The 25,087-nt window shown below is 39.7% G+C and overlaps 1 protein-coding gene across 3 annotated transcripts in view; it reads right to left on the bottom strand.

Annotated features, from left to right (window-relative positions):
• emc1 (ER membrane protein complex subunit 1) overlaps positions 1 to 23,007 on the bottom strand; it is a 37,668-nt gene extending 14,661 nt beyond the window's left edge. The window contains exons 1-14 of one of the 3 annotated variants that reach the window (XM_041799867.1): positions 22,850 to 23,007; positions 22,350 to 22,477; positions 22,193 to 22,258; positions 22,022 to 22,115; positions 21,809 to 21,937; positions 19,723 to 19,849; positions 19,458 to 19,607; positions 19,191 to 19,358; positions 18,811 to 18,882; positions 18,538 to 18,636; positions 17,379 to 17,475; positions 15,226 to 15,342; positions 14,987 to 14,995; positions 14,644 to 14,843 (exon numbers count right to left, since the gene is read on the bottom strand). In XM_041799867.1, the coding sequence (XP_041655801.1) occupies positions 14,644 to 14,843; positions 14,987 to 14,995; positions 15,226 to 15,342; positions 17,379 to 17,475; positions 18,538 to 18,636; positions 18,811 to 18,882; positions 19,191 to 19,358; positions 19,458 to 19,607; positions 19,723 to 19,849; positions 21,809 to 21,937; positions 22,022 to 22,115; positions 22,193 to 22,258; positions 22,350 to 22,477; positions 22,850 to 22,953 (1,560 nt within the window). In that variant the 5' untranslated portion in view covers positions 22,954 to 23,007. Of the gene's footprint in view, positions 1 to 14,643; positions 14,844 to 14,986; positions 14,996 to 15,225; positions 15,343 to 17,378; positions 17,476 to 18,537; positions 18,637 to 18,810; positions 18,883 to 19,190; positions 19,359 to 19,457; positions 19,608 to 19,722; positions 19,850 to 20,904; positions 21,031 to 21,808; positions 21,938 to 22,021; positions 22,116 to 22,192; positions 22,259 to 22,349; positions 22,478 to 22,849 lie in introns of those variants that run through there. The other 2 variants (XM_041799868.1, XM_041799869.1) reach the window with 2 other exon arrangements.
• Positions 23,008 to 25,087: the final 2,080 nt, after the last annotated feature.

Here is a 25,087-nt window from a genome sequence, read left to right as displayed (position 1 = left end):
ACTGTTTATCGCTACACATTTATTAGGGCCAAAGCACCGAGTGGTGTGAGGACCTAATTGTAATTGCTCTGATTATTTTTATTACGCATTTGCCGTCATTGTATCGACTTTTGAGGGCCTTAACATCTCTTCATTTTCAGGAAACATTCCAGGTACATCTGGTCTTGTGAAAACCGATATTTTTGGGGTTTCCAGTGCATCCATTCAGAATCACCTAAGCCCCCTCATTTGTATTCGTCGTAAATTCATTAAATTTTGTGGGCAGCTGCGGCTTAGGGAGATCTACAAATAAGCCTCTTGGGAAAGATGGTGCATTCTATCTCCAACAGGGAGTACGCCATCTTGGAAAAATATGCCAAAAAAGGCCATTTTTTGGCCTTTTCCGGGATGATATCTGGATGAACTCCCCTGAGTGATTTCATCCGATTGACTTCTACTTTGGCTTACAGCTAGATGAGACATGGTTGATGAAAAGTTATTCAGGACTTTTTCATGTGTTTTACATGTGTTTTAAGTCCCTAAAAAAATGACTTCCTATATCCTGTCCAAGGAAAATTCGCCAAGGCCAAGCTCTTTTGAGTAATGAAAAAGTACCAATGAAATGTTCAACAAGGACATATCTTCTTGCAATACACTTAACAGTGGATGAATGCCCCGAGAGAAATTTTGAAAAATGTGACCTCTGCAACATACTAATTTGTTACCACAGAAACTTCCTGTTTTTTATAGAGCATGGGTCCAAGAGGCTTTTTTGTAGAGCTTTAAATGATGTATAAGTTCAAGAATTTACAAAATCCTAGGTATATCTGCTGCAGGGGCTGAATTCATTAAAATATTGTATGGGGCGCCACTGAGCCAAAAAAGCCACGCCCGCAAACAACCATCCTACCAATCATCCTATTTTGCTTGGGATTTTTTGTGCCAGGTTTCATGGCTTGCAAGTTTGGTAGGCACCAGATAATTCTACTTCCTGATACATGGCTAATGAAAAATTACCATGGCCACACTGTTTTAGGTTAAGACTTATGACCTTCAAATTTTAGTAATATCAACATCAGGGCATGTGCCTGGGTTAATTTCAGCAGGATTTGGCCAATCTTGTAATAAATAAATTTTTTAGTGGGGACCAGCCACTTTTATCACATGATAAAGCATTTAAATTTGAGTGGCCACCATGGCCACACCTTTTGACTAATTAGAAAGTTCCAAATAAATTTTGACCTAAGACATCTCTTCTTGCTCTACACCAAAGATCAAGTAGTTTAGATGAATACTCTCGGACAAGTTCGTTCAAATATAACCCCTAAAATATGCCTTGTTTTACAAAAAAAAAGAAAAAAAAAAAAAAAGAGGCTGACTTCCTGTTTGATTTACAATATGGGTCCAAGAGGCTTTTTTCATGCCTCCTCACATGCAACACATGCCCACAAATGTTCAAAATCCTAGGCTGAACCTGCTGTTGGGACTGAATTTTTTAAACCATACAGAGGGCGGCAATGAGCCATTAGGCCACAGCCACCTACAAAATGAATATCAATCATCTCCGCACGTCAATGTAATTTTTTTTGTCAGGTTTAATTGCTCTATATGCGTTTTAAGCATTTGAAAATTCTTCTTCCTGTTAATGGTGAACAAAAAATTACCATGGCCACGCCTTTTATTGAAGATGTTTGGCCATAGAATATGTGTAATGCCAACTCCTTTGGAACTGCCGGAGTGAATTTCAGCATGATTTGGCCAAACATGTAGGGTTTTGAATGTGAAATTCATGAGTAGTGATTTCCTGAAAAGGGTGGCGCTGCACAATTTTTTAAAATTTCAAGTATGAATGTGTTTCGGCCTAGACTGTTATCAAGCACATGTAATCTGTCTTAGATATGACCATGTATACCAGAGTTATGGCTGTTTAACCATTTTTGGTGAGACAAAATGGCAACTTTTGACTTTGTCGCCCCACCAAGTCTACAACGTCTAACCAAAAGTCACAGATTTTTGCACAAAGCTAAATCCGCTTCTTTAGGCCTTCCTGACACAAATTTGAAATGGATATCTTAGATGGTCTTCAAACTGTGGCTTGCACCATAAACCTTGACATTTTCTGTCACCACTAGGTGTCGCTTTGATATGTAAAAAATCTGACCATATGAATGGGTGCAGACCATGAACATCAGTGTACCTGAGCAATATAATTCCAATTGGACAATGCACAGCTGAGTTATAAACTACTTCCTTTTCACCAAAGAAATATGCGAATTTGAGGGCTTGCCACCACCACACCTTTCGACTTATTACAAACTCCTGAATAATTTTTCATCTGCCATGTCTCATTTAGCTCTGTGCTGAAGTACAAGTCGAACGGATGAAATCCCTCTGAAAAGTTGTTCCAGTTATGAGCTTTGAAAAAGGCCAAAAACAGCCCTTTTTTGCATATTTATTCAAAATGGCGGATTTCCTATTGGAGCTAGAGTGGAGGCCCAGGAGGCTTTTTTGTAGGCTTCCCTAAGCTGCACCTGCACACAAAATTTCATGAATCTACGACACCAGATGTAGCTGCAAAGTTCCCCGAAAATTCAGAAATGTTAAGGCTCTCAAAAGTCAATGCAATGATGGCAAATTAAAAAAAAATTAGAGCGATTACAATTAGGTCCTCGCACCACTAGGAGCTCAGGCTCTAATAACGGCTGCAATTTCAATAGGGTCCTGGCCAGTTGGTGCTCGGGCCCTAATAACAAGCAAGAATCCTTTGAATTACAAATTGGTCCTCACACCGATGTTCGGAGCTCAGGCCCTTATTAGAGTCATAAAAAGAAAAAAGGTTGCATGCCACTTGATGGTGACTGCTACAAAAGGCTTAAAAAACATTAAATAAATACATTCTGTCAAGCCAGGTGTCCGAAAAACAGCCTGAGATTTCAATAGTTAAACATGCCTGCAAAACATGCAACACCACATGCCGCCAGAGTGGTACAGTGGTGCCAGATACTTTTCTTAGAGCCATTAGCAGTCAGCCAACATTACTTCTCACAAATTCAATGACCATATCTTTATGCCAGCAATGCATATCTTTGTTATAAATTCCCCTATTGGAAAGACAGAGTAATCCCTTCATGATTTGAATCATTTACTTAACACCACATTTTCACTGTGTGCCCTAACTTAACGTTGTTCTGTGAAACACATGAGGTCATAGCTGTTTCACAGTTCACTTTGTGACAGAAATCACAGCAGCTGGCTGTTTTTCCAACTGTGCTAGAACCCGACATGCCTGAGGCACACGAATGTGCTAGGGCTGGTTATAGCTGCTTGCAGCTTTAATTAGGGCCCAAGCACTGACCAGTGCGAGAGCCCTTTTAGAATTGAAGGGATTACTAGGGTCCAAAAACTGAACCTCGGTACAAAGACCTATTTGTAATTCGAAGGATTCTCGTTTGTTATTCTTATAGTTATATTCAGCATTTAATTGAAGAATTCAATATTTAAACATGTGTAGAAAGTCCTGAATTTTGGCATGTGCATCAGGCCAAGTGAAAAATTTGATATTTTATGGGACTTAACAAAAAATTTTGAGAATTGCCTCGATAGCGCCCCCTAACATTTTTCTAATTTAAAGACCCCTCTTTTGACTTTGTCAAATATCTTTGAAATTTTGTGTGCTGACGCGTCTTGGGGAGATCTACAAAAAAGCCCTTGGGTGCCTCCCCTATCTCCAACAGGAAATCTGCCATTTTGAAGGAATTAGCTAAATTAAGTATTTTTTGGACATTTCAAGGGGTCCTTTGAAGATTAACTCCTCTAACAGCAATTCTGGCATACTGCTAGAAGAGAAATGAATGATCAAAAATTATTCAGAACTTTCTAATGAGTCTTAAGGCGTGGCCATGGCAAGCCCTCAAATTTGCATATTTTTCAAGAAACAGGATGTTATTAATAACTCAGCCGTGCATAGTCCAATCTGACTCAAGCTTCCTGTGTATAATGAGGGACCAGCCTTGTACACATTCACATAGTAATATTCTGTACAGATAATAGCGCCTCCTTGTGGTGATAGTAAATACCATGTTTTAGGTAAGAAACTACTGTTCTGAAATGATTTAAAGTAATCACCTCAAATTAGTGTCAGGAAGGCATTATGATGTTTTTGCAGCACTGTACAAAAATCGGAGAGATTTGGAAAGCCGTTACAGGATCGCAAACTTCCAAGACGATATTTTTATTTGCCTTAAATTTTGAAAAGCTATAAACCACCTGAATTTCAACTTGCCTGAACAAGATTTCATGTGCTCGATGAAAGCATGCTCCTGAACACAACTGCCATTTTTATTTTGAAAAAATATACAGCGCCACCTTGTGGTAAGAGAAAGAAAATTGCCTCTGGAAAATCATTTCCCATTTCACTCTGGTTAATCAAATCTCACTCAATGGCACATCCTATGATGTGTACCTTCATTTTTGTAGAGTATCAAAAGTGCACGTCTAACAGTGACGCCATGGCGACATTTTGTTTGGCAGAAAACAATAAGTAGGCTAGTTTTTTCGTGGGCTTAACGCACTTGTAAAGACATGAAACTTGGGATATAAAATGTCAAGAGGGGCCTGAGATGAATGTGATGAATTTTGTTGGTGGGCATGGCTAAATGACTCAGTGGTGCCCCCTCCAGTATTTCCAAAAAGTAGCTCCTGTAGCACACTGTGTTGATCCAATCAGCTTCATCTTTGGTGTAATATGAGGTGAGCCCTGGAGGATTGAAAGTTGGCAAAATGTTTAACCAAACTCAAAGGCTGTGGCCATGGCAGCTCATGAAATTTATGTGTCTTTCCATGTCATAATAATGGCTGTCCCTCACAATTTTTTTTTTTTTGTTTATTACAACATCTGCCAAATCCTGCTGAAATTTGCTCACATAGTTCCCAAGATGTTGACCTTACATATATTTGAAGGTCAAAAGTCCACATGAAAAAGCGTGGCCGTAGAAATATTTTGTTCACCTTGAAACAGGGTGTAGTTGTTTGGATGGAGTTATTTTTTATGCTTAACAAACTTGCACAGTCATGAAACTTGGTGGAAAAATTCCCTGTAAGAAACTGGAAAGAATGATATGGCTTAAACAGATACTTCAACATTTTGGCAAATTCACCCATTTCCATAATCCCTATAGTCTTAGTAATAGGTTCATTACCTTTAGTTGTCGGTGCAAGCTATTTTTAGATTGGCGGGGCTGAGATGCCAGCTGCTTTGCCAATGATATGGAAACATATGGTATTTCTGGCTTTCCCTCATCAAACTCATCAAATACACAATCCAGCAACTCCAAAACACTCTCGTGGACAAGTTGTGACCTGCACATTCACCACACTATGAAATAGTAACATATAATTATGTAACATTACAACACATGAAGCAAATACTCAGAACTACTTTCTTGAGTAAACCACACAGTGCGCACCTCAGGCAGTACCATAGTTATTTGGTTTCACCTGGAATATCATAGTCTCTAAAACAACTCCGTCTCGTAACGTTCCATGATTAATTCTCAGCGTGGTGAATGTGCAGGTCACAACTTGTCCATGAGAGCGTATTGGCTCAGTGACACACTCTAGAAAATTGTTTAAAAATCAGCCTCTGCATGCCTTTTTAGGTATGATTGTGAAAAATTGGTGAGCGTATGTATTAGGGATGGGAACCGAGAACTGGCTCCTGTTGAGAACCGGTTCCAATTGGCTCAATCCATTGACATCATTTCCATTTTATCTTAATGATTCCCTTCTTGATGCTGCACCTACGCGTGCCATCAAACACAGGCCTCACATGTGGCAGTCAGCTGAACAGAGAAGCTGAGAAAATAAACATTTAGCAGGCTATACAGTATTGCCGCATTTTACAAGCACTTGTCAGCGTGCACCCATAAGCACAATGAGCGGAGCGCACGCCTCTGCAGCGCTTCATCTAATCCTTTATCAAAATGCATTAAGTCTAAAATAAAACAGGTTTATATGGAGACGTTTACAGGAGCGGGAGAAGTGAATTATTTAAGTAAAACAGGTAAAATCAGGGCAGGGGATCAAATAAAGTTTCGCATTTTTCTCTATCAATGACACAGATGTGCACTCTTTTTCCACCCTCCCCTCCAAATCTAATGTCATAGAATCTGGGAATGTGAAGTAATGATCTGTGTGCTTTTAAACAGAAAAAGACTGGAATTTAATATTATTTATGTCTGCATTGTGCTTCAATGGCGAGCTCCATCCTGACGAGTGTTTACTTTATGATGATCTCATCAAAAGTTACAGAATACGTTAGCACATAAAATGACCAACAAGCACTGATTAATTTAATCTATATTTCACATTAAACGGGTAAAGATAAGTTTTAACGTTTTTTAAAACCCTCAGTGGTTTCTGTTGTACCTGGCATGGCTGCAGCAGGACCTGTGTGTGTGCGTAATAATTTCTAATCACTATTCTATACCCAGAAAGAAGAATTAGAGCATTTTTAAACTGACATTGGAGCCATAGGAGCCAGCGGTGCACGTCTAACAGTTTGACCTTAGAGAAGACTACCGCGGTGCAAGAGCTGTGCCTGCACCGTGCTTGCGTCATGGCGCAAGTATCTGTGCACGGTCTATATGTGCGTGTTCCTCCTTTGCAAAACTGTCCCCACATCATTAACAGAGTTCAGTTATCACTTTTAAAGCGTGTTCATACACAGACAGAGGTGCTGTGGGTGAAAAAATACACATATTTTTTAAGAATTTATTATTAATGTGCGCTAATCCCACAGCACTATCTTCATGATGTTAATCAAAGTGGCTATTTTTAGTACCCCAGGATACAGTATTACCGAATTACCACCCATTTCTATTGAACTGTCACAAACACAGGCTAGGGTGGTCAAAAATGAAAAATTAAAAAAAAAAAAGAAAAATTTCTCCAAAAATGACGCACATAGGGCAATGTGAAACGTCTGTCAAACAGTGATGTCCAATGCATGACATACATCTTTTTGCCCAACAACAATTAATTTTGCACAAGTTCAATTTATTTTGACACCTCCAGAGAACTGGAATCCAGAGATAAATTTTATACTTATTACCTCCCCCAAGGAGGTTATGTGATCGGGTGAGTTTGTTAGTTTGTTAGCAACATAACTCAAAAAGTTGTGGACAGATTTTGATGACATTTTCAGGAACTGTCAGAAATGGCATAGGGAGAACTGATTAGATCTTAGGGCCAATCTGGAACACCGTCTGGATCCAGGAATTTTTTAAAGGATTCTGTACTATTGGGAGATAGGGCTTATGGCGGAAGTCTGCGCTGTTCCCACTTTACACCAGGAGATGGCGGACATGAGTCACTTCAATCCTAGCAGCAGTTTTTGGGTGTGTTTCCATTCAAAGTTTTGGAGCTTATAGAGTTTGAAAGATGCATGCCCGGTCGAGGAGACAAGTCGGAGCATAACAGAGAGAAAGACGGCGAATTGCAGCCAGAATACTCACAATGCTGGGAGAAACAGAGGAATATTTACACTCTGCCATGACTTCCAGTCATCCGGTGAGACCATGGGTGCATCTGTTGGCACCCGTAGCAAAGCCAATGCTTTGCCTCACTGTGTTTCCACCTCAACGGGGAGGGAGTAATCGGAGAATGCTGTGGTGGGGGGCACATGGGGATGGATCCAGAAATTTTTTTAAGGATTCTCAACTATTGGGAGATAGGGCTAATGGCGGAGGTCTGCGCAGATGTCGCCCATAGTTGATGAAGTAGCCGTTCAGGGAAGTCGAATGTCTGCTCACGAGTTTTGAACATTAGAGGGAACATTGATTCTCATCCCTTTTCATCCTTTTTTGTTGCTTTTTGACCATTTTTGCCACCTTTAACTTATTTTTATTGCTACTTCAAGCTGTTTTTGCTTCACCACTTAGATTGTGGCTCTTGCAAAGGTATTTTTCAAAAATTTGGCTCTTTGATTGAGCAGGATTGAGTAACACTGCTGTGAACAATATCTCCACCATCTTTAGCACAATCTAACACACCTTCAGCCTTTAAACACAAGAGGCTACTCTGTCAATAAGGCAGTGTTCAATTTTTTTGTTAACTACATTCTATATTTTGAGCAATGATTTCACTTTCTTCACAAATCAGGTATTGCACTCTTCAGCTTTTCCACTATTTTTCCACTATTTTCAAGCTATCTTAAGCTATTTTTATGCTTTTTCAGCCATTGAATACCAATTTCAGCTATTTTTTATGCTATTTCCAGCTATTTTAAGGCTTTTTTTCAGTTATTCTTGAGCTATTTGCGGCTAATTTAAGGCTACTTTCAGCTATTTTTATCATGTTTTACCTACTGAATGCCATTATCAGCTACTTGTATGTCATTTTATGCTATTTTATGCTCTTTTCAGCTATGTTTTTTTGCTTTTTCAGCTATTTTTAGCAGTTCTTTTACAGTCCAGCTCTCAGCATCCCCACGCAATTTCAGCTGAAATTGCATTTTTATCTAGTTATCTTATGTTCTACATGCACCTTTAAAGGGATATTTCAGGATTTTTGAAGTTGGGTCGTATGATGTGCTTGGCTATAGTAGAAGCATTAGCCTCCAGTGATTTCCGTGTAATTTGATCCTGTTGTTATTATGAGCTCAGAAGGAGTCGGCGCATATCGGCTGTAGTTGGGAACACTTTGTCCGCATAAATTAACGAGTTTTACGAAAAAATGGGGCAAGAAAATGTGTTCACTCACCTGTACGCTGTGTCGAAAACGTACAGAGTACTTCATTTCTCCCAACAGACCCCTCTGTGTCAGGCACTAATTTACGATGCAGCTTTCGCCATTTTGTATCCTTCCGCCTGCGCGCACCCTTTATTTTTCACATCTGCCGGTTAGCTGAGCTGTGTGGGTCACCATGTAGAAGGGTCAACCATCGGTTACAACGACGCGTTTTAGAGTTTTTTAATCCGTTTTCTTTAGTTTCAGAAGATGCCACGGTCTTTCATTTATCCAGGGTGTTCTAACAAGCACACCTCCTGGACACCATACAGATTTCACCGCATTCCGCTACGTGACATCGGTCTTCGCCAACTTTGGCTTGTTGCACTAAACATGGATATAAACACTCCACCTTCTGCACTGAAAAAGTTCATTGTTTGCAGTGCCCATTTTACCGAGCAGGATTATTTACAAGGAGGACCAAAACACAAGCATAGGCTGAAGACCTCCGCTGTACCTACACACCAGGTAAGCATTATTTAACGATATAAACATTTAAAACACACAGCCAAACGCTTGTGCTTTTAACTTTCATTTTATGTCTAATTTCAGTACAAACTTTTGAAATGCACACATACTGTAGTGATTTATATTGACGGTAAATTGCCATAAGCTCGTAATTGTGGCGGAGATGTGTACTTATTACTGTGTACGCTCCGTGCATTTGTAGGCAAGTCCATTGCAAAGCCAGAGCCACGAAGCACAACTTCCTGATGACTTACAGTCAACCTTAAAGAAGGATTCAACTCAGAGCCATCAAGCAACCCAATTTGCATCACTATCGAAACTTATTCTGACCACTCCTGAACACCCCCTCCCAAGAGAGCGACCGTCAATCTCTGGAGCTTACTTTGCTCTTCCTGCTGTGAGATTTGAACTAGAGGTAAGCATATGGAGCCACCCACAGGCCATTAGTAGTTCACAGACTCAGCAGTCAAACAGCTGAAGATTAAATATTGTGAATAATTCGAGTTTGCAGCTTCAGTTCAACATATTAGTAGTTTGTAATAAATCATTTTGATATAAAAAAGTCGGATGCATGTTTATTTCAGAACATAGATGTAACTGTTTTTGCAACTTTCTCTGTAGCCCCTTCCTGAAGAAGCTCAACAGCTGGAAACAAGCATGTCCACTATGATGCTTGAAAGCCCCAGCAGCACAGAGGAAGAACCAGCTGAGGAAGGCAGTGGCATGTTTATCCCACTCAGCAGCAACTCTTCTTCAACTCAGACATCCAGCTCTGATTTGGTGGCGGCAGCAGGTGGAGACACAAGACGCTGGATCGTGAATGAGTCACATCTTCTGCAACTTTTTAAAACTTGTCATCAGTGTGGGGCTGCTGTATGCGACACAAAAGTTGCCCATTCTGGGTCCAAAATCAAGATTGAGTGGAGCTGTTTAGGTGGGCACAGTGGAGTGTGGCAGTCTTGTCCTGATGTCAGAGGAATGCCAGAGAACAACCTTTTGTGCTCAGCAGCCATTCTTTTCACTGGCACAACAGAAACTGAAATTTCAGAGTGGGCTGATGTTTTGAAGTTGCAGCTGCCAAAGAGGACGACTTACTATACACTGCAATCTTCATACCTCGTACCAGTGGTTGACGAATTTTACAAGGAAATGCAGGACGAGTTTTTGACATATATGAGGGAAATTTCTGTTGCTGGTGGCAAGTTTGACATCTGTGGGGATCCAAGGTAGGTGATGAGCTGTTACATTTCCAGAAAATTGCTTATTTTAATTGCTGGACCCTAATTTTTGTCCCTGTGTCGACAGATCCGATTCCCTGGGTTACAGTGCCAAATACACCTGCTATAGCTTCATGGATGACTGCACAAAGAAAATAATAATGTCTGATCTGGTTCAGGTATAGTCTTTTATTCTGATTTTGCAAGCTGATAAAATAAATGTGCATTTAAAAAATCCTGATGTGTTTTGATTTGTGTGTTTGTATTTTGTTTTTTTTTTCCCAGGTTTCTGAGACAACAAGCTCTCCTATGATGGAGCCTGTGGGCTTTCGTAGGGGTTTGGACCGTCTTCTGGCCTCTGGTGTTTCTGTTGATGTCGTCACCACTGACCGTGCTCCCTCAATAAGGAAAATTATGAGGGAGTCTTACCCCGACCTCAGACATCAATTTGATCCATGGCACGTGGCAAAGGGTATGTTTAGATTTTATATTCAGAGCAAGTGTTGAAATAATTATATTCACCTTTTGTCACAAAGAAGCACAGAAGCAGAAAACACACACACAAAAAAACAACATATACAGCTATTGTATTTGGATTGTACTGTTCAGCCCTGGCTACTACTATTATTTTTTTTTTATGGGAGCAAGGAAAAATACCCAATAGTAGGGATACAACTTATGATTTCATTTGTTGTTTTATGCTCTGAAGTTTTCAAATATTTGTAGGGATTTTTATGTTATAAAGAATTAAACTATCATGAATTATCTGTAAAACACCCAGTTTTGTGTATCTTTCTTTTCTTTATCTGTTGCTCAACTAGGACTGAAAAAAAAGCTAGAGCAGCAGCCAGAAGAAAATACAACAGGGACCTTGAAGCATGGATCAAGTCCATTGGAAATCACTTCTGGTGGTCTTGTAGTTCTTGTGGTGGTGATGAAATGGTAACCTGAATAACATATTTCATTACATTTTGAAAATCTTTTGTTCAAAGCTTATTTTTTAAATATAATATTTTACAGCACTATTTGTATCGTTTGCTCTTTTTTTAAAATGAAATTATTGGAATTGAGGAGGAGATGGACATCAATTTTACACCACATTTGTGGCATCCACCGGTGGGAAGAGGAAGGTGTGGAGTACAAATGTTACCATGAAGACCTCAGCCAACTTGAACAAAAGAGGAAAAAGTGGTTGGTGAAGGGAAGTGCTGCCTTCAATGCCCTAAAGGACATTGTGATGGACAAGACACTTTTGAGGGACCTCAAACACATGACCATGTTCAAGCACACAGGTAACTAAATAAATATGAACTACACACACAATTGATGGATGAAAATCACATTTTGGATGTTGAAGTGAATTTAAAATTTGTCAACAGTCTTGGGAAAAATGTGGATGTGGAAAAAGACATTTATCATGTAGTATGTGACACTATAAGATAATTCAACTAAATATTTTGGGTAAATTCTGTAATTTCAGGGGAGCTGGAGGTTTACCACAGCTCAATGCTCAAGTATGCAGAGAAAAGGAGACACTTCAGGTACTCTACCATGCAGGCTAGAACTCAGCTCAGTGTCATCGACCATAACTACAATGTCGGCCGGGAACATGCAACTACTCATGATGGTAAACTGGAAAAAATATCCATTTGAGTGAAACAGACTAGAAAATCTCAAATATTTAGCTTATATTTCCTTATTTTCAGTTATATCTCTGTGATTCAGTACATTTTGTGTTATCAATATCATGTTGAGTTGTATAGTAATATGCCCAATATTCCTCTCCTTCACCAGGTTCAGAGAGATACAGTGTATACCACTCCAAACTGTCAAATCAGTGGATGGTCAGAAAAATCTACGAGCCAACCAGTCAGGGCTTCAGGAGTGATCTTGTGAAGCGTGTTCTACAGCGCAGAGAGGACATTAGGCTAAGTGCAGATGATCAGCAGCTTTTGATCAAGACAGCAGCAAACATACCAGCCTATATTGCTGTGACCCCAAAGCCAGCAAAAGAGACTTTGGTGGAACAACACCAAACACATTTCAAGAGCTGAGTAGCATCAACATGTGAATAAACTGATACAAGCATTGGGAAATAAATCAGATTTTTTTTTAAAATGCGTGTCATATTTTGAATTTTTAGATTTTGTGATGAAGACATGAAGACACATTGATGAATGTGAAATGTTTTATATTTTATTTAAATTTTAAACAAGATTTAGTGCATTGTCTGATTCTTTGAAGCCAACATACTGTCCACCTGGGGATGAGTATGCATGTCTTATTGAAGTAACAACACATGATGGCAAATCTGTCCTATTGCCTTTTCCAAGTTGTAGTCCTCTCAGGGCCCACTCCAGTACAACACGGTAAGCAACCAGCCTGAATTGCCTGAAATAGAAAAAAGTACACTGTAATTTTTCACATTAAAAATGAAAATCCACAAGGATTGTGATGTTTAGATATAGAACAGAGCTACAGGGAAACATTCTTGTGATGTGTGCGTTATCTATACACTGACAGCAGTAGGCTACATTTCATCTTGTGTGTTTGGATTTTGAAAATATTAGTAAATGGAGTAAACGGCATGATAGCTGACAGATTGTTTTCATAAGATAAGCATATTGTGCCGACTGTAGCTTGTACCAGCTATTAGAGGAAAAAGGCGACAGTCATAAGCTTACCTGGATGACAAATTTCCATTCGGCCCTTCTGGTCGGGGTCTTTTTTTTTCCAATTTATCTTCGGAGAGTTGAAGAAGGTCCGCAACACACCGGCGTTTAGTAAGGCAGGGAATTCTGAATGGAGTGTGATGCAGACTGCAGGCGTCTGTGAGCCGCTATCCTCTGATTCAATAATGTCCTGGAGAAGTGTCGCAACCAAGTCCCACTCATGACAACAGTAGCTCTCTGAGTGGGTTGGCATGGGTTCGCATTTTTCACACCTACACCACCAGGTAACTCAGGATCTCTCCTGCTCTAAACTTTCAGATGAAGGTTCTCTGGTCTCTCTTTCAGCCCGCTGACTCTCCATCTGTAAAAGTTCTTGTTCAGTGTCCTCCGGTTCATACAAATATCCTCTCATATCCACAGTAAACGGCACATCATCATCATTATTATCACTCGTGTCGAAATCGCTCATGTTATCTTTGTTTTAGCTTGATTATAAACCCTGTTAAAGTCCGCAGACCCACACAGCTGACCGGCAGATGTGAAAAGTGAAGAATGCGCGCAGGCGGAAGGATACAAAATGGCGAAAGCTGCATCGTAAATTAGTGCCTGACACACAGGGGTTTGTTGGGAGAAATGAAGTACTCTGTACATTTTCGACACAGCGTACAGGCGAGCGAACACATTTTCTTGCCCCATTTTTTCGTAAAACTCGTTAATTTACGCGGACAAAGTGTTCCCATCTACAGCCGATATGCGCCGACTCCTTCTGAGCTCGTAATAACAACAGGATCAAATTACACGGAAATCACTGGAGGCTAATGCTACTACTATAGCCAAGCACCTCATACGACCCAACTTCAAAAATCCTGAAATATCCCTTTAAGATATTTCTGCATAACATTTACCAGACCCAGACAGCTTCAACTCTCCTGTCAACTTTTAACACACTATTTTTTTTTCTCTAAAGTATCAAATCAGGCATGGTTTATGCACAGATACCATATTGAAAGTATCGATTTGGGAACAGCATCAGGAAAACCTCAATAATACCCAACCCTTATTTTAGAGAGGCCTGGAGGAGTTTTTTTTAATACAGTAATGAAATGTAGTGTAGGATAGAGAAGGGTAAATACATGGTGTTACTGGTAGCAGCAAGTTATGTGAACTTGACAGTAGAAATATAACATTCTAACATTGTACAGTATGGAGTAATACAGTATGATATGATGTATAATAGAGTTTAAGATACAATATAAGTGAAAATTAAAAATAAGAAGATAGTCCAGTATCCCATAATGGGGAACAATGTGTTATGGCAGTATAAGAATGTAAGGATAAAGTTAAAGTGCATGAAAAATATTGCTTATTGTAATGTTACAGTGTAACTGTAAGATATTAGTCGTACAAAGATATTAATAGTGGTATTATGGCTGTGTATTTGTGTTTTATTTAGTTTAAGAAGCCCCTTTATTTCAATGTTCAAAAAAGACACTGACAAAAGATAGAGAAAAATCCTGTACCTTCCCAGATGCAGTAACCATAACCATCATTTTCTGCAAGTTGAACTCATCTCTGGAGAGGTTCTCAATGGTCACATCATTTTTTACTTGACTGCGAGGCTTCCGTGCATCATAGAAGAGCTTCCAAAGGTGGGCAATCCAGGCCTGCAGCAAGATTAGCTGGGAGGAGAGCCTCTTGAGCACCATTGACATCAGGCCATCTAATTAAACATATATAAACTGCTTATTTGCCTTTGATTGATTAAATTCACATTCAAGAAAGGTTCGGGGAATATGGGGAGGCTCCCTCAAATAACCTTAAGAGGTATTAATCAAATTTTGTTGATAAACAGCTGAGTATTACCTTGGATGGCTGAGTCCAAGTGCAGCAATTAAACAGCACAAAAAACAAGAACAGGTGAAGCAAGCACCAACTAAGTGAACACACCAAAACATCAATTCAACTTTCATGACTTGTTTAACCTTTACAGTAAAGTCTACTACAGGGTGATATAAAACTAAAACTAAAATCATGGATAAAACACTGAATATTAATTCATACCCTAAAATAAGTCAATAAAGGTATACAGGTTTGACATTTACCAGACTTTTTGCCAAACTCTCCTTCCAGCTCAGCCTGCGTTCCTGTCAGAGGAAGATCCACCATTTCCATCGTCACCACATCTGAGAGGGCTTCCTCTCTTGTCCACAATACACGTCCTGGAAAACAATACTCATTATTGTTCTGCTATCATTCATTCCATCTTCCAAACCCCAGGACAGTTTACAGTTCATGGTGATGTTTTCCAATAATGACAATATTACAACTCCTCACCATGCTTGAAAAACTTACTAGAATTACTGGACACAATAATAACAGCGTCTTCTACACATGGTTGTCAGATGTTGGTAGAGTTTTATTTTGATTAAAAGTGATATACACAAAATACGATGCTTCACCAGGCCTTTGCACTTTTAAAAGGTGAATTGGATCTACAAATTGAATTAAGTGAAGTTTGGACTCCTGCTTGCAACCCTTGAAGCCATTTTCCCTGTTGGCTATAAACCCCATGTGATCTCTACATACCTCAAGCAAACACTTTGGGTGTACTCACACTAGGCCATCCGTACCGTGCCGTATTCTAACCGTGCTGAAGACCATTTCACCCCCTTCCCTGTCCTCCCTTTGACCCGCACTCAGACTGCTCAATGCATCCAGGCCTGGGCACGGATACATCACGCGCTGACATCATTACACAAAGCGTCCACCGTTGATGACTCAGTATGCATAAGTGTTGTTTTTTAGGCTGTAAAATAGTTACAGATTTATACGATACCTTATCTGACACCAGAATGATTTCCCCTGACCTGGAAGCTACATTAACTATACAGAGCCCAGTAAGGAGAGAGAGAGAAAAGGCAGTTTATAGCGGAGAGTTTACCTTTATGCACCACGAACTGTACATTTTCTCAGTGTAATCCTGGATGCCTGATGCACCAAACAAGCTCTCATGTGTCCAGAGCAGGATTAAGTGTTCAGTTAAAAGTTGTTTTTACTGTGACTAGAGCAATTTTAACCATCTGATGAGAGCTGGAGGTGAAAATGCCTTAGGATTAATAAACGATGTTTCGCTCAAAGGTCAGCCATCAAGATCACAATTTCACTTCCTGATAACATTAAATCGAATTAGAGGCAAGTTAATTCAGTGGATGATAGTTAAATCAGCCATGTGATTAACCCCGGCACACACTTGTCCGCGTATTTGGCACTCTCCTTTAAGCACGGAGGATGAAAGGTGTTTGTTATCCTGTGAGCTGCTGTTTGTGACTCAATCAAGGGAAGAAGCTTTATTTCACATAACAAAAATCCCCTCACAGTCGTTAAAGCCTGACTTTGTTTGAAACTGGTCAGAAATGTGGACTGGACTGGGATCCTGCTGTCTCCAGCATGCAGCTGCTCCCTGGTGGGCTCTCTGAGGCAGGTCCTCTTGTTGTTACTTCACGCTACGTCACATTCCCGCGCTTGTGCTCCTTCATTTGCATCCGTGCCGTGCTTAGGCCCACCTTGTCCAACTGAGTCAGGGCTGCAAAACATGCCGCGCCAAAGCATGGAACGATTGCACTCACACTGGCCATACGTACCAGACTTTAGGCTGAAACGGGCCTAGGCACGGTACGGATGGTCTAGTGTGAGTGCGCCCTTAGTTAAAAATTAATGTTAACAATTCAGTTAGGATTCACTTATGTTTATATCTGTTCAATTTCTTCTCAATAACACAAATGTATCATTACAATTTTATTTGTGGCTGTCACAGGACAATAACAAGTTTATCCAGTCAGTTCATTTGAACAAACTTAAATTTTTGGGTGGCATTTCTGTTGTCCTGTTTCTAAGACTTGTGCTGGCACAAGTCTGAAGAAGAGCATGTAGGCTCAAAACGTCACTCTGTTTTAAATGCTAATAAAAGCCTAATATGGGAGCTCCTTGGTGTGCAGACCTTCTCTCCTTGCTTTCTATTCTGCTTTTGGATCCTGCACCCTATCCACTGATGTGCATGTTCTTCCTCTGATTTTTATTTGTTGTCCTGTTTTTAAAATTTAACTGAATCTTGCCAGATATTTCAAGAGTTGCACCTTCATAATCAAAATGAAAGACCAAGACAGAAGATATTAATGTAGTATCAACACAAATACAAGCATCTGCTTCTAATATAAATTTATGACATTAGGCCGGACTCTGAAATGATTTAAAATACCTGGCTGTTGAATGAAAGTGAGTGTGTGATCTTCTGTCAGCACCATGACTCTGTAGCCAACAGAATCATCTTTCTTGAGGAATGCCTGTACATACAGCTGTAAGACAGAATAAAAAAGGCAAACACTTCATGTATGAAATTTGCCAATATCCTTATGATATGCAAAGTCACATTTGTTAACAAGACTAGTCTGTTTTATGTTTTTTCCCTACTGAGTAGGGGTGTAACGGTACAGAAAAATTTCGTTTCAGTACGTACCTCGGTTTTGAAGTCATGGTTCAGTACGTTTTAGGTACGGTGATTGAAGCAGATAAATAAATTTTAATTTTAATTTTTTAAATTAAATTTTATTAAAATAAATAGGCTGAATAAATTAGATTTATATTAAAATAATGCTACAACCTCCCTCCAAAAGTTCTTCAATGATTAAAAATATTAATAAACACATTTTTTAATAACTAGGTTATTTTTATTGATATAATGACATATTCATACCCATTCTTTAAACACTAAAATTTCCCAGCTAACTTGAACGCATCATCACACAACCGCAAGTTAGTTTGTGAAGTATGCAAATTAGCATCTTTTTTGCCAATTTCAACATGGACTTCAGCACTGGACTACTTTTTTAACCAATGGGACCTACTACAAAGTTTGGAAGAACTTTTCACAGCCCATCTTGGAGGATAAAGAGGTTTAAGCTGTTTGATATCTGAAGATAACTTTACCTATGACACAGCTGCAGAGTCCCTCTCTCACTCCTCTGAGGCTGATAGCTGAAGGTAAGGTTAATATGATAAATACAGCCAGATCACCATTGCTATACGGGTGATTTAAATGAAGCCGGCGGCTCTTCTAACTCCACACACGCCATCACTCTTCTTAGTTTGTTTTTGGAACTGCTCCTTCTTCTGTAATGACAGTTGCTGGCAGCTTTAAGGCTCATTGCCGCCACCTGGATTGCAGTGAGAACTTAGGTTTTTTAATACTCACTCAGACGTATTCGTCGTATTACTGCATGCACCGAACCGTGGTGGCCGTACCGTGACAGTACAGGACAAATACAAATACCATTACACCCCTACTACTGAGGGTAAAATAAATGCAAAACTTTTATGTCAATCAGGGTAAATACACAAAGGGAAGAAATTAGACTCACCTTTTCTGCTTTCCCACTGTTAGGAGCCATATTAAAAATAAGCGTTGTGTCAAGAAGTCTGCGTCCAGTTTCTGCACTAAACAGATTGATAGTGCAAGCCTGAAGGAGAAACAGATATAATGTTAAGATGTTCCTGTTCAAACATTAGGCATAACATGAAACAGTTAAGACCTGAGTAGATTGGAGGAGTAAGTTTCTGCAATATATGCCATAGCATTCAGGGCACAATGGCTAACAACTTAGAACTGAAGGTGTGATTTCCCTTTGACTCACAGTTTTATTCTTGGGCGACATGACAGCTGCAACAGTCTTCTCTCCAGTGGTTGCAAATCCAACAAGCATTGCCTAGATTTGGAAACGAATATTTTTTCCAACAAGCTGTTTAGTACATTTACAGTTATTTCATCTAACTATGACACACTGAAATTTAACCACTATAACAACTGTTATTAAAATGCATTTTGGAAATAAAAAGAGCTTCAAACAAGTGCCAATTTTAAAATTTATACACTTAAACTGTGACTCTGATTCTGGCATGAAAGCTATTTGAGATTTACATTCTAAGTCTGCATACAAGGTGACTGGGGAACAAAACAGGCAATATAATATTTAGATTAAATTGCTAAGACAAGCGGAAGAAAAAAGGCCCATACTGGCTTGAAATCTCTCAGTGTTACTATCTGCCCATTGTTGAGCTGGAGAAGCAAATAGTGGTCTGGTGCAAGCTGAAGGAAAAACTCTGAATGTGGCTGCCGGGCTGGGTTAGGCTGGGTAGAAACCAGTACTGGGTTGAAACCAGGGGCAAGTTCAAGTCCCAGGGGCTAAAAAAAAAAAGCAACAGATGGTTACACACAGAAAAAGATACAATGCTTTTCCAAAGAGAAAAAATATGAACAAGGAAAAACTGTGTATGTTTGTACCTGCAAGGGGATCTGGGTCATCTGTGACTGCAAATGCAAGTCAAGCATGTACAAGGACACAGATGGAGAGTCCACGCACACCAACATCCCCTTGTCAACTACTACACAGCTGGACTGTATGTTGGACAGCCACGGAGCTTCAACTGAGATCTGGACACAATACAAGAAAATATGTTTAATTTCAACAGTCTAATCCAGAAATATAACAGGAGGTATTATAATTTTTTTTTAATAGAATGATGCATTTTGTATAAATTAGGACAACCTGCTTGATTATCTCTCCATCCTCCAAATTGTAAGCAACAATAGTGACATGGGAGTGAGGAACAATTCCCAAAATGAGCACTTCACCATTTCCACCAGAATACACTGCCTGGTAATCCACCATTTCACTGTAGCATGAAAAAGACACACAATCATACAATTAATGTTACACTAACTTAGGTTAAAATTTTTGCCCCCTTTGCCCCCCTAAGGTATGTTTTCTGCTAAATAGTGCTTTATTACTGTGCCATCTTTTTAAAGCCTGGTGTAATAGTTGTTGAACACACTCCATTCATTCACGGGAATGAATTTTGACTAACTACAGGGCTGTCACTTGTCTACATGTCAATCAAAATACTTAAGATCTTAGTAATATTATTTATTCTATATTACATTATTTCTGTTTCAAGACATTGGCGGTGTTTCAGACATTATATTTTAATTGCTGCAGACTATGAGGTTTCTGCTGGTTAAAGGGGCTCTATGCAAGATTAAGAAAAATATCAGTGTAGCGACACCGCCGGCCATTCGGCGAACTACAACAATATTGTGTTTGTCGTCCACGACGGCACGCTCCTTGCTCATGAACAAGCCTCCGGTTTATCAGCTGATACACACGCAGACCAAGGTGATTTACCGGCATCGTGTATACAGAGGAGGTAAGTGAAGTAACACTTAAAAGTTTCACCAACTAAAAATGAATAAAGCATATTTGAACCTCTAGTGTGGACACGGCACAAAGGCTTTTAAAAAAAGACGGTATTTTCGTGACCATTTCTATGAATGAACAACTTAGCTACTTAGTGCAGCACTGACCAATTTAATTGTCTTTTTACATGTGTAACGTGTGATGTGTATTGAATGGGATGCGTTTTAGAGCAGAAGCAAAAGGGCTAACATTGCTGAGGTCTGATAATGGTGCCTTGATCACGGATTTTAGATAGCTGACATTATGTGTTTAAGATATTTTACAAACTAAGTATCAAAACATAAACTCAGTAAGTTGAGTCCAGTGACAGGGAACAAGAAAAAGATGAAATATTATCCGGAAAACACTAAATGAGTAACGTGACATTCTCGTTGTTTGGATAGCATCTTTGTAAGCAAGCTAATGTGATGTAGCATATGGTTTATACAACATAAAACACTACATTGTATTTCATGGTCCAGAGTGATGCTTTACCTTTTCCACAGAAAGACAGTCATCTCTGGATTGGTATTTATCCCGAGCGCCGAGCGTAGCTCCCTCTATTTCTCAAACGCCCCATCGATATTTATCCTCCATTTCCCCCTGCATCGGTTACACTCTCTTTTAGCTTGACAGGCTTCAGCAGACAGAACTGTCTTAGTTTTTTATGTTTTCGTGGAGTTTGTGTGGGTGTTTGGGCTGAGCTACTCGGTCGTTTACTTACAGAAGCAGCCTTCTCCATTCAACACGCCATTGTCAGGTATAAACAGAGCAACAGGGTGTGCGCATTACTTAGTACTTGATGTCACTTCCGTTGAGATTTCGCGGAAAATTCGGCCAGAGTTCTTCACAGAGAAATGACTCCACAGGTTTATACAGGCAAACAAGGAAGACATAGAGAGCCTCATTCTTCACATCAGGATAAAGTACACGCCATTATATACTCAAAAGTGGGAAGTTTTAAAGCAAAAATCTTACATAGAGCCCCTTTAAAAGAAAGATTTTTTTTCATTGTTACCAATTTCTTTCTCATTGTGATTCATGCTGGGTCTCCAAAAATATTCTTTCAAACAGTACAGTTAAAGGATAAAGTCTGGTTTATTTTTCAAGTTTCAACAGATAACTTGTTTTTATCTGGAACCATAAGTCAGTTGATCAACTCACTGATACTTAAAGTAAACACAAAGTGCATTTTCTATTTGTTACAAAATCTTGTGAAACAAATTATAGTAGAAAAAAGTATTCTTATATGTCTGCAATCATGTTTGGAGAGGAAATTTAATGCTTTTAGTGATGTACTGCTCAGTTAGACTGGCTTATGTTGTAAGTGTTTAGATATTAACTGTGTATTAGATTTGTGAAGATGTGTATTGACCAAATCATGCAAAATATTACTTGCCTTTCTGGTAGACTCTCACTCCATTTTTGATGACCATTAGAAATGTAATGAAGAGAGATAGCAGTTTCCTTCAGAACAGCCACATACTTTGTGTTGTCTTGTTGTCCAACTAAACATGCTGACTGGAAACTAAAATGAAAAAACGGAAAATTTTAACATCTGACAAAATCTAAATTGTACACTGAAAATCTTCCAGTTAAGGAGGTAACCTACCTCCCAGAGTCTAGCACAACCTCCCAGTTCAAACCACCGATATTTATGTCCCAGGAGCGCAGCAGGCGGCCATTACCAACTACCAGCACAGCATCTAATTGGAAGAAATGTTTTAGTTAGTTTAATTCCTATAGGGTAACTTTAAACTCTCAATGTAACTGGCACAATCACCTTGTCCATGATGTAGAAGAGCATCAATCTTGCCCTCAGGTCCAGTTTTATCTACATGTCTCCAGACTATAAAACACGTGGCAATAAATATAAGAATAAGTAAATTAACCAAGTGGTGAATCACTGCGTGAAATCTCTGACTATTAAAAATACTCACAGAGATCTCCAGTCCTTGTATTTAGTGCAGCAAAAACATTATTCTCTGTCGCCAGAAGTACCTTTTTGGTAGATTGCACTTGTGAATCAAAACGAGAAAAGCGTACCTTTCCAACATACTGCTGTCTCCTGTGAATAACAACACAGAGAAAAGGGACTCAACAGGATTAAAAGATAACGACGGTTATTGTTATAGTTGGGTTATAAGTATGTCAGTACTTTTAACTCCAGTAACACGACTTTTAACGAGGTGGTCAGCTGCTCTCTTAATGGCAAGTCAGAATTTTGAACAAACAAACATTACCGTAACGTCATACTATATAACGCAGGAATGGAATTTATGCATCTTCTTGTATAATGATAATTTTGTTTTATCACCTCGAGTCCTTTCCAAGACACTGGGTTGCAGCTAGTGGCTGATAGGTAGCATTATCTAGCATTTCCACGTTAGAATACAGCTCTTATAGCTAACGTGTTCGATCTCATCCGTATGACTCTTACCAGTCGAATTTTCCTACTTGATCCTCGAAAACAGCGTCGACTGTGAATAACATACTTATGTATAAAACAAAAGATGTCAGGCACAACAACATTAGCTTTGCCATTGTAGCAGTGGCTCTGACTTGCGCTTTCAAGGGAGGAAGGAAGTCTCCGTCTTCTTCGTCGTCTTCTTCTTCTTTTTCGGTTTTACGGCGGTTGGCATCCATCACTTTGGTGCATTACCGCCCCCTTTCACTGCGGAGTTTAGGCTCTGATCATGGATTCAATAAAATCAAGAACAGAAATATCCTTCTTTCTTCAAAATAAATAAAGCAACTTGACTACCCCAAATAAAAATACATACATTACACCTACAATAATACTAGCTCTTAATTGTTTCCATCCCGCCTTCCCTCATATCCTATTAACCAACCCTGTGCCCCTTAAATATTCTAACAGTTTCTTTTGATGTGTCCTTTCACCGTACTCAGTAATCCTTTTAGTGTTATTTCCTTCATTCCTACTCCCATCAGCTCCTTCCTCATCACCGCCCTTTGTGCATCATACCTCCTGCACCTCAGAATAACATGTTCTATTGACTCCTCTTCCTGACACTCCTCACACAAGCCAGTATCATGCTTCTCAAGCAATTTCAATGTTTTGTTTAAGGCACAGTGTCCTATCCTTAGCCTTGTCATCACCACCTCTACTCTCCTGCTTTTACCACCGATCCTTGAAGCTCTGACCTTTTGCTGAATCTGATACAGGTGCCTCCCTCTGTTCTCTCTGTCCCACATGCTATGCCAAATCTGATTCATTTTCCCCTTAATCACACTTTTTAATTCTGTCTTGCTAATGCTCACTTGCATTTCAACCCTGCTTGCCCTCAGTGCCCTCTTTGCCAATTTGTCCGCCTTTTCATTCCCTTGCACCCCTACATGTGCTGGCACCCAAAGGAATGTGACCTGCCCCCCCTTGCTGTGTATTCTTGTGACTGTGTGCAGAACCTGATATAGAATGTCTTGTCTGCTATCTGAGTGGAATGATGTGATACTCTCCAGAACTGACGCAGAATCTGAGCATATGACTGTCTTCTTTTGTGATGTTATTTCCACCCATTTTAATGCCACCAACATCGCCATCATCCCTACTGTGTACACCCCTAACCCATCACCTGTTCTTATATGCCCACTCCTTTTCCTGGTACTGCCACTCCAAATCCTGTTACACCCGTGTCTGGATTTTTCGCTCCGTCCGTGAACACCTGTACAAAGTCATTATATTCTTGATTTATAAGATAGCTGAACGCACTCGGTAGGTCCACTGTTTTCCTCCCTGCCTTTTCATTTCAAGCAGCGATACGTCAACTCTCGGACACATTCGTCTCCATGGAGCCTCTTCAGGGTACACCACTGGTGGGCTTATTTGTAGTCCTTCAATTAACATCTCCCTCACTATTTTATTGCCTACTTTGGCAAAATGCTCACTGGAGCTCTTCCCATTCTCCCAGCTGTCCTGTAGCGCTTCTTTTGTTGGATGATTGGCTCTATGTCCCTTCAAATTCACCCGATAATTAGCCATCAGCTGCTTTCTCCATAACTCCAGTGGAATTTCTCCCATTCTCTATCTGTATTGCAAGAATTGGTGATGTCTTAAAAGCTCCACTACAGATCCGTAATGCTTGTGCCTGTATGACATCTAGCTTCCTTAAATGGCTCTTAGCTGCTGACCCATATGCCACACTACCATAGTCCAGCACTGATCGTATCAGTGCAACATAAACTCTTTGGAGTGAGTTGCAGCTTGCTCCCCAGTCTCTTCCTGCTACACAATGCATCACATTTATGACTTTCTTGCACTTTTTCTCTATCCTGGTAACATGGCCTGACCATGTTAACCGTTCATCGAACACGACCCCAAGGAATTTAAATTCTGGCACCCTTTCCAACTGTTCCCCATACATTTTTAACCTGGCATCTTCTCTGATTTTCTTCTTGGTAAAGAACACTGTTTTAGTTTTTTCTGTTGAAAACTTGCATCCCCAGTCATAGCCCCATTCAGTCATTTGATCAGTAGCTCTTTGAAGTTTCCCAATAACATGCTCAATGTTTCTGCCTCTTTTCCACAAGGCTCCATCATCAGCAAACAGTGACCTGCCTATGTCTATTTGCAGTTTTGAAAACACATTGTTAATGCTTACACTGAACAGCAACGGGCTGATCACACTCCCCTGAGGCGTGCCATTCCCCACCACATATT

Source organism: Cheilinus undulatus, linkage group 11, assembly GCF_018320785.1.
Source record: "Cheilinus undulatus linkage group 11, ASM1832078v1, whole genome shotgun sequence".
In the NCBI taxonomy this organism is placed as follows: Eukaryota; Metazoa; Chordata; class Actinopteri; order Labriformes; family Labridae; genus Cheilinus; species Cheilinus undulatus.
The sequence above is the reverse complement of the archived record's forward strand: the minus strand, read 5'-3'. Positions and strand labels throughout refer to the sequence as shown.